The sequence below is a fragment of the Drosophila teissieri genome, chromosome 2R, assembly GCF_016746235.2.
Source record: "Drosophila teissieri strain GT53w chromosome 2R, Prin_Dtei_1.1, whole genome shotgun sequence".
Lineage (NCBI taxonomy): Eukaryota > Metazoa > Arthropoda > Insecta > Diptera > Drosophilidae > Drosophila > Drosophila teissieri.
Genome location: NC_053030.1, coordinates 16968692 through 16980069, shown reverse-complemented (window position 1 = coordinate 16980069; position 11378 = coordinate 16968692). Strand labels below are relative to the sequence as shown.

General features: G+C 45.8%; 3 protein-coding genes across 3 annotated transcripts; 1 reads left to right on the top strand and 2 right to left on the bottom strand.

Moving 5' to 3' along the window:
• The first annotated feature begins 73 nt into the window (after positions 1 to 73).
• LOC122614590 (protein PTHB1) lies at positions 74 to 3641 on the top strand. The gene is made up of 8 exons (XM_043789195.1): positions 74 to 327; positions 386 to 859; positions 921 to 1054; positions 1114 to 1787; positions 1847 to 2347; positions 2407 to 2573; positions 2912 to 3041; positions 3102 to 3641. The coding sequence occupies exons 1-8, from the start codon at positions 74 to 76 to the stop codon at positions 3639 to 3641; spliced, it is 2874 nt and encodes a 957-aa protein (XP_043645130.1).
• A 1441-nt stretch (positions 3642 to 5082) lies between these two features.
• Positions 5083 to 6000, bottom strand: LOC122614762 (antigen 5 like allergen Cul n 1). The gene is made up of 3 exons (XM_043789411.1): positions 5866 to 6000; positions 5412 to 5806; positions 5083 to 5344 (listed from the first exon to the last, which is right to left on the bottom strand). The coding sequence occupies exons 1-3, from the start codon at positions 5998 to 6000 to the stop codon at positions 5083 to 5085; spliced, it is 792 nt and encodes a 263-aa protein (XP_043645346.1).
• Positions 6001 to 7203: 1203 nt separating this feature from the next.
• LOC122614197 (antigen 5 like allergen Cul n 1) lies at positions 7204 to 8763 on the bottom strand. The gene is made up of 4 exons (XM_043788719.1): positions 8514 to 8763; positions 7868 to 8017; positions 7556 to 7800; positions 7204 to 7496 (listed from the first exon to the last, which is right to left on the bottom strand). The coding sequence occupies exons 1-4, from the start codon at positions 8652 to 8654 to the stop codon at positions 7244 to 7246; spliced, it is 789 nt and encodes a 262-aa protein (XP_043644654.1). The 5' UTR covers positions 8655 to 8763; the 3' UTR covers positions 7204 to 7243.
• Between the last annotated feature and the right edge of the window lie 2615 nt (positions 8764 to 11378).

The following is an 11378-nucleotide window of genomic DNA, read 5'->3' as shown; positions in this document are numbered from 1 at the left end:
TCTTTTGTTTCGACCACAACAGCGTGAACCAACTCAGAATTGGAGTCGATTGGTTCCGGCAATCAGTTGCAACATGTCGCTGTTTAATGTCTGCAGCTGGTGGTCTGCCCAGTGCTCCGATCCTGGAGAGGAATACGATGTGGCTAGCTTGCTGTGCGCTCGCTTTGGCCTGGAGACTCAAGAAAAGGACTACATTATTGTGGGTTCCCAGACGGGCCAGCTGAGTATCTACTATCCACACAGCAGGGGTTACGATGCCACCGACCTCCTTTTGGAGAGCCAAATGGAGGCTCCCATTATTGGTCTATATGCTGGCAAGTTTAGTGGGTGAGTTTATCAGAATTTGTAGCCAAGTGTTTCCACAACAACTGCACCTCATCCGCAGAAATGTTCGCAATGAGAACACCAATCAATTGGGCGTGCTCCTGCCGAACGCCATTGTTATTTACAATGTTGTGGCCATCGGAGGATTGGCGGAGCACGGCACCCAGTTGCGTCTACAGGTGCAGGCGGAGCACAAGTTCCAGCGCGTCGCGTTTGGACTGTGCCAAGGTCATTTTGGGCAGGTGAAGGGACGGGAGTTTTTCTGCGTGGTGCATCTGGATGGCACGCTGACCTTCTTTGAGCAGGATGGCATATCGTACGAGTGCCGATTCCCAGGTCACCGGGCTCTTCCCGCCCCGGTGGCCTATTGCGAGAGAACCGATAGCTTCTTTCGGTTCAGTGCCACGTGGGATCTGCAATGCTTTAGCTATCAGGATCTGTCCCACTCTCTGGTCACCAAGAGCAGCTATCAGCCCACCTGGTCGCAGGGCGTCGGCGAAGGCATTGTCGATATGCGGGTGGTGCAAGTAAAAGAGTAAGAATCGGATTTTGAAATAGCAATCCTCCACTTTCATATAATGGCGTGTTCAATCTAGAAACTGTTCGTACATCATGATTTTGGGCGAACGAAACTTCATCTCCTTGGATGACAATGGAAAGTTCAACTTCATGCTCAAGCTGGACTACGCTCCAAAATGTTTTACCAGTTTTGTGGTTGGCTACTACTGGGGTGAGAATCTTCTCCTATTCTATTCGTAATATTATCTTCAACTGCATGTACATTACTAGAGCCTGGAGCCCGTCTAATCAGCGCCATCATTTCGGACTCCTCCAAGTTGCATCTGTACGAAGAGGCCAACATCATTTGGGCCGCACAGTGGCCAAATCAATCACCCGCTCCGGTGGCCATACAGCGCTCGAATGTGCAAAATCTTGCTGGTGCAATCGTTACATTAGGCGCGAGGGGTCAGCTCGATGTGGGCTACCTTGGCGCTGATCCCTTTCAGTTCCAGGTGCAGCCCCTAAACATGGAGGAGCTGAGTTTCGCCCAGGCCCACAAGGAGCTTCAGAAGCTGGAGGACGAGATCAAGGAAGCAGTGGATGTGCGAGACATGGATGCGCTTAACCAACAGGCGGCGGATCAAGTGCGACTAAGTTTCACCATCGAGCAGGAGGCGAACGATGATCTGGATACTCTCCTCTTGGACGTGCCAGCGGATGTGGCTGTCAAGGAATTGCCCTCGGCCAAGGGCTTACTGCGCTGCAAGATCAAGGCCGAGCTGGCTGAGTTGCAGCTGGTGTTTCAGACTCCAGATGGAGTGCGTTGCAGTCAGGATACAGTGAGCTTTGTGAATGTACCTGCAGGCACAAGTAAGGAATTTAAGCTGGACTTTTACACTGCGGAGTTGCTACATATTTATAGCACCAAGGTGGAAGTGGTGGCTTCGTTCCTAAGTACCAGGGTGAGTGAGAGGAATTGATATAGATGTAGTGTATCTAACAGATCAGGAATTCTTTTTAGGGCATTCCGCGGGTCATCCAGCAAAGCGCCAACCTTCCTCTGTCCATGTTCTATCGCACTTGTCAGCCGCAAAAGGCGGCTGGAATCAAGCTGACGTACAGCATCACCAGTCGGCATGTGAGCCCCAAACTGGCCACCTTTTTCGGGGAGTTTCTGGAGGAGCAGAGCGATAGCCATGCTCTGGGACTCCAATTACTCTGTCCAGGACTTGAGAAGCAGAGTGAAGTAATCACAGTAGTGGCCGCCAAAAACTCGAATCGCTTTCGCATACAGTCCGACTACGTGGAGACCTTCGCCATGATCCTGGAGCGAATTGTGGAGAGAACTCTCCAGCTGGACAACTCAGCGGGCCTGATCAAAATGGACAAGAAGAAGCCGAAGCGCGGAGTACTCAACCGCTGCGTTGAACGCCTCATGGCGGCTCCTTTTCTACCCGCCCAGCCAATCCTCCGTCGGATCGACGTCCACCATGAAACCCAGCAGAGTATACGGAAGCAAACGGTGGGTTCGTCCTGTAATTTGTCCTTTTTTGTGTAATTTTCCCTTTGTTTCTTCCACAGGACCAGCTGGAGGACCTGTGGCAGCAGTTTAAGACCCTGCAGCGTCAATTGCAGGAGCAATCGGAGAGTGAGCCCAAGGAGGCTCTCACCATGCAAATCGAGTCCAACTACGACCAGCTTATCCTGGAGGGCGATAAACTGGTGGAGATTAGGAGGGATGAACGCAAGTAGGGGTCCCACTTTGCTCGACAATTACCACCCATTTGGATATTTTTATTTTAACCATGCCACCTCCACGCTAACCCACTTAAATAATTATCATGCCTATACCTAGTAATTGCTAATGGATTCAAGAGTATATCCATTCTATGGTTAAGGTTTTTTATTAGTGTACTAGGTGTACTATTTATAAAAAGTGCGGCAATAGGCAATTATAATTTTTAGGTTTAAATGTTGGTAAAGAGATAAACTTGTTTATTTGAGTACTTCACGTCATCAGTTGTACACGGTACCCAAGGGCCCCATTACTGATGTAAATCTAACTAATCATTTTTATCGATTTCAGACAGCGCTGCGACCTGAACTGCGCCGTGGCTTTAGCCAAATGGATTATTCATGCCTTGAACCTGGAGGAACGTGTGGTCAATGTGGTAAGCTCAGTGCTGAGTGTGCCCATCGAGGACTGGACTGAACTGGCAAGTGATTGAGAAGTGAAATGTGAAAATTTAGAATAATATTGAAGATAATTATAACAGAGTTGGGAGGAGTCGATGGCGCCCGGCATTGATATGCTGCATCATTTTGGGCCGCTGACCCGCTCGAAATCCTCATCCACACATGGATTACTGGATGCCAACGCTGGAACCAAGGATAGTTTTGATTACAGCCGCTTTAGACGACACTTTGCCACACTTTTCGACAGGATTGTGAGATTAGCCGCCTCCCCAGTGGCAGTTAACATCGAAAAAGGCAAGGAGGAACCTTCCACGGAGGAGAAGCCACCGCCAATACAGCAGGTGGATGAAATCGGAAATATGCAGCGTATGCTGGGCGAGAAGGGCTTGCCACTGGTGCCGCCGAAGCGAAAGAGCAACATGAGCAGCTCCCTGGAGGCAGTGGAAGACGATGAGGAGTACGACGAGGAGGATCTTCGCGAGGATGTGGGCTATCGCAAGGAGTATGGAGCGACCGATCAGAAGAACCCAAACAACAAGAAGCGATCCGAGTGGGTGAACGAGGACTTTGAGCTGCCCACCACCGAGGAGCTATTCAGCGACCTGGGCATCTGGTGGTAGGCTTAGAGGCATTGGGATTGGGGGATTCTTGTCGCAATAAACGTGCAAACTGTCAAAACCGAGATCTTTATTGGCTCGCTCTCAACTTGACAGGATGACAACAGCGACAGCTGCTGGACCCGAGATCTGAGATTCTGGCGGCGATAAAGCTTCGTAATCGGAATTTGCATAACCAGCAACGACAGCCAGCCATCCAGATCCGAATTCATATTCAGATCCCAATCCAGATCCAGGGTCTGTGGGAGTGCGGAGATTTGTGTGAACAGGACGGACTCGTGTATGATGCATAATCGCAGATAAAGCAAGATAAAAGTCGCGGCAGAGGCTTTACTGTACCAAGTAGACAGTGGGCAGAGCACCAAGGAAGCTGTGCACTGAAAGAAATAGAGCAGAAATTGATCGTTGTTCAATCTTGAAATGCCAATCTTCCAAATGCTTACTACACAATCAAACCTTCTTTTTTGTAATTTTTTCTGATTCTTTCTGAACATTTGGTTATTGAAGTGAACATTGGTTTAGTTTATTATGAACTTCAAACTTTAACTCCATTTTTCTCTGTGTAACTCCAGCTGGGACAGCTGCTGTGATCCCTTGCTTGCTCCACGTGAAATCCCACACATGGCGAGCTGAGTTATAGGAGTCACTGTCTGATCTAGGCTACAGCTCCAGTTGCTGGACCGTAAATTGGCCACAATAGACGGCTGGAATGTCAGGTCTCTCCTTTAGGACTGGTCGCGTGTTTGTTACCAAGATTGGAACTGAAACTGACTCCGTCGTCGGGTGCATTGAGCACATTGTTTGTGCGATTCGCTCGTTTTTTTTGGGGAAGGGGGAATTGCAGCTGGCTCATTGATGAATTAACTGCTTTTTAATGTGATCTCGAGCAATTAACAATTAATTTGCACTTCGATGATGGGACATCATGTTTTCGGAAATAATGAGTGCAGGATAGGTCAGTCACATGCAGTAAATCGCGAAATAAGCCGAATGCACCTTGGGATGAAAGCGAATCGTTTCTAAAACTGATTTTTTGTAGTGATTCCAGTACATACTAATAACTCATAAAATACATACAATATCTTATGATTATTTACAGAAAGTTAACCACTAACATCACAATCTCTTTTAGCCGAATTTTGTATTGCGTATACGCCTGGCTGAGATGTTTTTAAAGGAGTAAAATTTGTTTCCAGATATTTGGTGCCCAATCCCAGTGTCCGAGAACCGCTTTCGATTGTTTCCGTTAACATTAATAATTGAGTGCCCGGTGAATTGGTAATTAGCAACAAGTTAAATTTAGCAGCCGGAACGACGATAAACAAAACATGACGTATCAATCAGTTAGTGCAATTGTCAGAAAAGCAATAACAATCAGGCTGTTTTGATTAGGTTCATTAACTAATGTGTATTTTGGTTGTGTATTTATCATTTGGTTGATTAGCTAAAACAAGTTGTGATTGGGATTGTATTGCTCCTTCGTGGAACAGAGGGCTGGATAGTCCGGATTACTGCCCGTCCGGCATTCAGAGGCGGGTTTTCCGGCATTGTAGACAGGAACTCCGATGGCATAGACACTGGCATAGTTGCAGGCGGTGTTGTAGATGTAGAGGAAGGGGTACTGAGGATTGGTGAAGCGCATCATGGCACAGCCCACATGGGTGTTCCTGTCCAGCACGGTTTCCACAAAGTGTCCATACTTTTCGCTGATGATATAAAAGAAGTATGTTAGTGTGCTAGGTCAGTGGAAGAGTGGGAGCATCGATGACTTACAGATTTTTGGTGAGTTTAAAATCGGTAATGTAGCTGCTGTCGATGAGTTTGTGCTCTCCAAACCACAAGCCCATCGACTGCTCCACCAGATTGGTCACGTTCAAGTCCCAGTTCCTCCGACGATCGACCCCACAGAGATTCTGACCCAGATTCCGGAAGCGGTAGCTGTTGTGGCATTCATCGTGCTCCAGGTAACAAGTTTTCAGGTTCAACGTGGCCAGGTACTCCAGCTCCTCATCCCACACCATGGTGGCCATGCGGGTGGCCGGATAGTATCCGGGCAACGATCCAGAGGCAATGTAGTTCCTCCGCTTGTTGTGCTCATCCACGATAAGTCTGCGATACGGTTTCAGGTCCACCATTGTGGCATCCGGAGAGCAGCTTTCATGAAAATTCTATGAAATGAAAACTGTTTTAAGCTGGTGTTATGTGCTGAGGTATGAAAGTATCTTACGCCATCGTTGTTACACGCTATGTGCACCGTGTTTTCAGGACACAAGTCCGGATCACACCAGGACAGAGGTTGCGCACTGGCCATCCCCAGGATGATCAAGAGGCAACTGATCGTTTGGAATCTACCGTACTTCATGTTCACTGAATCTCACTTAGGGCTCAAATGGTAATGTAAGTCCTGACCACCGGCAAGGCGATATTTATAACGAAATTTTGATTTGCAGGTGTTTAATTTCGGCGGGTGTTTGCCGATTCCGATTCCGACCCCGATCCCGATCCCGATACCAATCCCGATTTCGTTTCCAATCCCGATCCCGATCTCAGTCCGAAAACGAAACCGCAGCTTGAGACAGGTCAAGCGACGTTTTATGAATCATTTCCATTTTCGGGGGCCGTTGTCTTTGTCTTTGTCTCTGTTTCGGATTTCACATCCAAAGAGCGTTCACACCGAAAACTTCAAAGTGCACGACTTCTAGAAAAGCTCGAGCAATAAACCCCTGCGTTGCCGGCTGGGAAGACTCTCCACTTTCTTGGCTCCCCAGCTCCGCGACTTAAATATAGAATATTTAAGTAGATCGTTAATCCCCGAGTCAAGTTCAAGCCAGAGAAAGCTAACTCGCGGCATTTAGTTAGGGTTTGAGCATCCATTAGACTGGTTAGAGGTGCCATATTCAGCTCAGTCTGGCAAACATCTAAACCACACATTGCAACCAAATGTTCTATTTTTCAATACAAATGATATCTCGAACTGGAGCACCCGTTTAAAGATTGATAGCGTAGGTGTCTCCGGCAGTTCAGTGACTTTATCAGTCTGCAGCTTCCAGTAGTTGACATTGACATTGACCCAATTGGTGAGTTTAGATAATCGGGTATTATTAAATGGCAATATTCTTGTTTGTTTGTCGCTGCACGAGCTAAGCTAGGTTTTCAAAGATCACCGGACAGGTTCTCACATCACAATGGAGAAATCAATAACTTCTGCGCACAAATCAAATAAAAATGTTGTCATTTGCATATGCCCAGGCACATCGTTATGAGTTGTTGGCCAATAGCAAATGAAAGTTCTGTGCGCCAAACCAGTCTGAAAAGAGTAGGACTGGCTTTCTTAGTGATTCGCATTGTTTATTTTGGTCGAGCTCCGTTGGCTTACAGCACAACCTGTGGGTTTATAACTCAACTGGGATTATGCAATGCCAGCCGGGTCAGAAGTCGGCGGTGGCGGACCCCCGGATGATGACGCCGCATTTAAATAAATTATGCAAACTGGCTGGAATCGATGCGATCATTTATTGGTTTGTATTCGATCTAAAGCTACGGGCTACTAAATACTCTTGGCAGTTGTACCTGAGTGGAGGGAATCCCCCTGGAGTGCAGAACTATTACCAATTGGGATCGTACACCTCGCGGGTGGAACATAATCCCGGATAGAAGGGGCTCCTGCCCGTGGTGCAATGAGTGCCTGCACGTCCAGTCTCATAAACTGGAGCTCCCAGGGCGTAGAGTGAAGCATAATTGCAGATGAAGTTGTAGATATACACGGATGGATAGTCGGGCCGTGTAAATCTCATGATGGAGCAGCCCACCGCGAAGTTCTTGTCCACACTCATCTCCGCAAAGTGACCATAGTCCTCACTGATTCAAAGCATATTGTTAGTTCCCAGAACATCACGGACATTGCCCTTTTCACTCACAATATTGGGGTGACTTTGAAGGAGTCGATGAAGCTGCTGTCTATCAGATCGAATTCGTTGAACCACAGACCCAGGCACTCATCCACCAAACTGGTCACGTTCACATAGGGACTTCTTGGACGCCACACGGCACACAGATTCTGACCCGAGTTGGCGTACCGAAAGGTGTTGTGGCAATCGTCGTGGTCCAGCTTACAGGTGCGGGTGTTCAGCATGGACAGGTACTGCAGCTCGTCGTCCCACACCTAAGGATGATATGGGATATCAGAGGTTAGTGCCACAACATGTTTGCCTGACTGAGCTTGAATCTACCATTGTGGCCATTCGGGCAGCAGGATAATAGCCTGGCACTTTTCCGAGAGCCAGGAAGTTTCTTCTCTTGTTGTGGCCATGCAGGAAATCCGCCTTGTGCCGGCTTACATCCACCTGGACTGCATCTGGCTGGCAGCGTCTGTGGAAATTCTATGGGAAGAACGCAAACGTATCTTGTAATTAATATACATACATCTGAAACCAATAAATCTCTTTCAGACTATAAATTTTGAGTTCTAATCATTTATTTAAATTTAGTTATCTTCGAAAAATCCCCGGATCACAAACTATGTCTTGATTAGTGCAAAAAATAAAAAAAAACTTTAGACAGTATTATTGTAGAAATTCGCAAGACTTGTGGCACAATCAAATTGGCGATCTCTAATTATGATATCCATTTGAATTTGAATCGAGTCCCCTTAAAACAAGATTACGCCATTTGATTAAAGATCAGGGGCGATTAAATTTAAATATAAATAAATTAACCGACCAGATACGTTCAACTCTATAATATATAATTTAATTTCGCCGTTTTTTACAGCAATTTTATCTCTTACTCGCATGTGATTAGTACTCAAGGTATAACTTTTCGACTGTTAATTTTTATAACCTTTCACTTATTTATAATTTATTTGCCCACACTTACTCCAGAATTTCGGCACGCGATATGTTTCACACCACCGCCGCATAACTCTGGATTACACCAGGAATAATCCGTTGCCAGGACCAACTGGCAAATCAGCTGGAAAACGGCCAGGAAGACACTTCCACGTAGCAAAGGCGTCATATTTACTAGCTCACTTTCAAGAATTAAATTAAATTAGCAACTAAATGGGTATGCTCCTGCTGTCACTTGGGATTGGGCACTTTCAATCAGATGGTGGCCAAGACCGTGGCCGTCTTTATTGGATGTTTCCGTTTGAATGATCACAGAACTGCGATCGGGGACTAAGTCTTAAACCAAGCAAGAGTGCTCGGGTGCTAGCCGACTTTTAATATATCTCTCTCCGGCCGATTCTAATGCCATTTCGCAAAGCCCGACTTGGACAGACCAAGCCTTTCTAACACGTTTCGAAACGAAACGAAACGGCCAAGAACAAGTTTGCACAAAATAATGATAATAAATATAAATATTAATTTGAGGGCCAGTCGAGCGGAGGATGAGTGTTTATTCCCGGTCTCAGTCTTTCGGTTCCATTTCATCCCGCTTCGGCTTGAGTTTCAACAATCGTGATTCTAAAATTGTCCAAAATTAGACAAATAAAATAAAAAGAGTTAGGAGAGAGTCTATGGGGGTTCATTGTTGCCACGAGCTAGGAGCTATCGACCGATCTATGTGAACAGCGTTTGGTTGACAGCCCATAAAATGTGCGCGTTTGATGTTAATTCGATCGTTAAGCGGTCTATATACATATGTATATGTATCTGCTCCAGCTATATTTATATTGATCCAGCTACCAAAGCTTGGGAATCGCGCTGCAATTAATTGTCCGACTTTTATTGACACATATATCCGAATAGTACCGGACCAGGCTGCGCCCATCAGTCCATCAGTCTAGAACCCATTAGGCTAAATTTAGTGGCCTCAGTATGCAAATTTCAACGGCGATTATGCCCGATAAGGCGGCACTTAAGAGCGACGCGTGATTTAAGCTGCTTTCCACAGATTTATGGCGGAGAAATTCGAGAAGAAAGGTGAGCATGTGTGCTGCTAATTGATGGCTTGTAGCAAGTGGAAAGGTTTAAGTTGCGAGAACCTCTAATGTTCCGCGCTACATAGTACTGGCAACATTTGTTAATAGCATCTGCTCAATATTCAACATGCATATTTTGAATCAATAGAAGTAGCTACCAGGCAATCATGGTTCCCACAACCGAAGTCAGGCATCAAAGATCGCTGCGCCATTATGTCCCCTGATTCCCCCGATTACAAGATTAGATAATGGCAATTAATACTCAATACCGATGGCACTGCATCGACTTCCGTCATGAGCAAAACACCAGAGTCGAGTGAATTTTGCATAATTACAACTGATTGCGATGGGGCTTGGGAACAAATAAATTGCTACAAGTAACTCGGAGAACAAGCGAAATCATTTAATACAATTAATAATACAATAATCCGCATTGTCCCGGCCCGGCATGTGCCAAAAAAGGTAACCAAGTCTGATGGATGCCAACCAGTTTCGGCTGGCCAAAGCCGCTGCAAAAAATATAAATAATTAACGTCAAAAGTTGCTCTCGACGCCTTTCTGTCTGTGGAAGTGCTAAAGCAAATCACTGCGTGAATCGCACGAAGGGAGGAAGAAAGTCCGAACTTGCTCTAGAAAGTCCTGAGTACGCACTCCTCGAGCATAATTATTCAAATGGGCCATAACTAGGCAATTAATTAATTGTGCTTCGATTCTTATGGGTTTGCTTTTCCATTCTGACACACGCCATCGCCATTTAAGCCAACGCTGAATACTTGATTGCCGATTAAAACAGTCAAAACCCATTAGAATCGGGGAGCGGGAGACACAGTGTGCTAGATGGACCATTAAGTCACAATTCATTCAGACATTCATCTTGTGTAAGCCAACTAATCTTCACAGGCATTCGTTTTTTTAATTACCCACTCGACGCTGATTGACAGCTGAGTGGGTGAGGATTTGGGTGGGGGAGGTGTCAGCACTTGGTAACTAATTTGCACAGCTTATTACTATTTTAATCAGCATGCTAGCAGGGGAATGCCCACTCCAACTGTAGGCATAGAACAAGTGATTTGCCAGTTAAGTCATTATATTCATCTGGAGCGTGTCGAAATAGAAGACTAATCCACACTTTAAATTACTTGCTAATAAACTCAATTCGAAGAAATCATTCGGAGCGTGTCAAATGGAACAACATTTTGTTTCATTATAGACGAAAACCGCAGAGCAACAACATTTCAAGCGATATGCCAAACATTTATTTAGTTTCAAATTTACTATTATTATTTAATTATCTTATATTAATTGATATAAAGAACCTTGCAGTTCATTCCAATTCTCTAGTCATAGTTTCGGTTTTTTTTGGCATCCATACCCAATGTGAATATTATATTTCTCTACCCAATTCGCTGGTGAATCGCTTTGAATGGCCACCCCGTTTGTGGGTCATTTAGGTCAACGCCAAAGAGTATGCTACAAATTCTTGGCCTTTCGCTCCTACCCACCCAGATAATATATCTCACTCTCTCCGCCGCCGTATCAATAACATAAATAATGCTTCATTTGTCCAGTTCTGTCAACAGCTTTGGTTTCCCACATCCGGCAATGGCATCTGCTTGCTCCTCCCCAGCCAGTGGGCAAAGGACTCACCCGCTCAATCCCCAAAGACGAAGTGCAGGCCTTGGGTCAGTTGTGCGTGGGTAGCACTGGTCCTCCATGGAAGCCGCTGACATATGGATGTATGCGCTAATGGCCAAAACCGATGACAATGGATGCTCCCACGCATCCGTCGAGTGATTCATGCGTTTCCACTCGCTTAT

What these genes read in the sequence shown, in the direction of transcription:
- LOC122614197 (XM_043788719.1), bottom strand. Translation starts at nt 8,654, where the DNA reads ATGACGCCTTTGCTACGTGGAAGTGTCTTCCTGGCCGTTTTCCAGCTG. An exon ending in CTGCCCGAATGGCCACAATG is followed by an intron (nt 7,801 to 7,867) that starts GTAGATTCAAGC and finishes TATCATCCTTAG; the next exon opens with GTGTGGGACGACGAGCTGCA. An exon ending in TTCAAAGTCACCCCAATATT is followed by an intron (nt 7,497 to 7,555) that starts GTGAGTGAAAAG and finishes GCTTTGAATCAG; the next exon opens with TGAGGACTATGGTCACTTTG.
- LOC122614762 (XM_043789411.1), bottom strand. Translation starts at nt 6,000, where the DNA reads ATGAAGTACGGTAGATTCCAAACGATCAGTTGCCTCTTGATCATCCTG. An exon ending in TAGCGTGTAACAACGATGGC is followed by an intron (nt 5,807 to 5,865) that starts GTAAGATACTTT and finishes TTCATTTCATAG; the next exon opens with AATTTTCATGAAAGCTGCTC. An exon ending in TTTAAACTCACCAAAAATCT is followed by an intron (nt 5,345 to 5,411) that starts GTAAGTCATCGA and finishes TTATATCATCAG; the next exon opens with CGAAAAGTATGGACACTTTG.
- LOC122614590 (XM_043789195.1), top strand. Translation starts at nt 74, where the DNA reads ATGTCGCTGTTTAATGTCTGCAGCTGGTGGTCTGCCCAGTGCTCCGAT. An exon ending in TATGCTGGCAAGTTTAGTGG is followed by an intron (nt 328 to 385) that starts GTGAGTTTATCA and finishes CCTCATCCGCAG; the next exon opens with AAATGTTCGCAATGAGAACA. An exon ending in AGAGTATACGGAAGCAAACG is followed by an intron (nt 2,348 to 2,406) that starts GTGGGTTCGTCC and finishes TTTCTTCCACAG; the next exon opens with GACCAGCTGGAGGACCTGTG.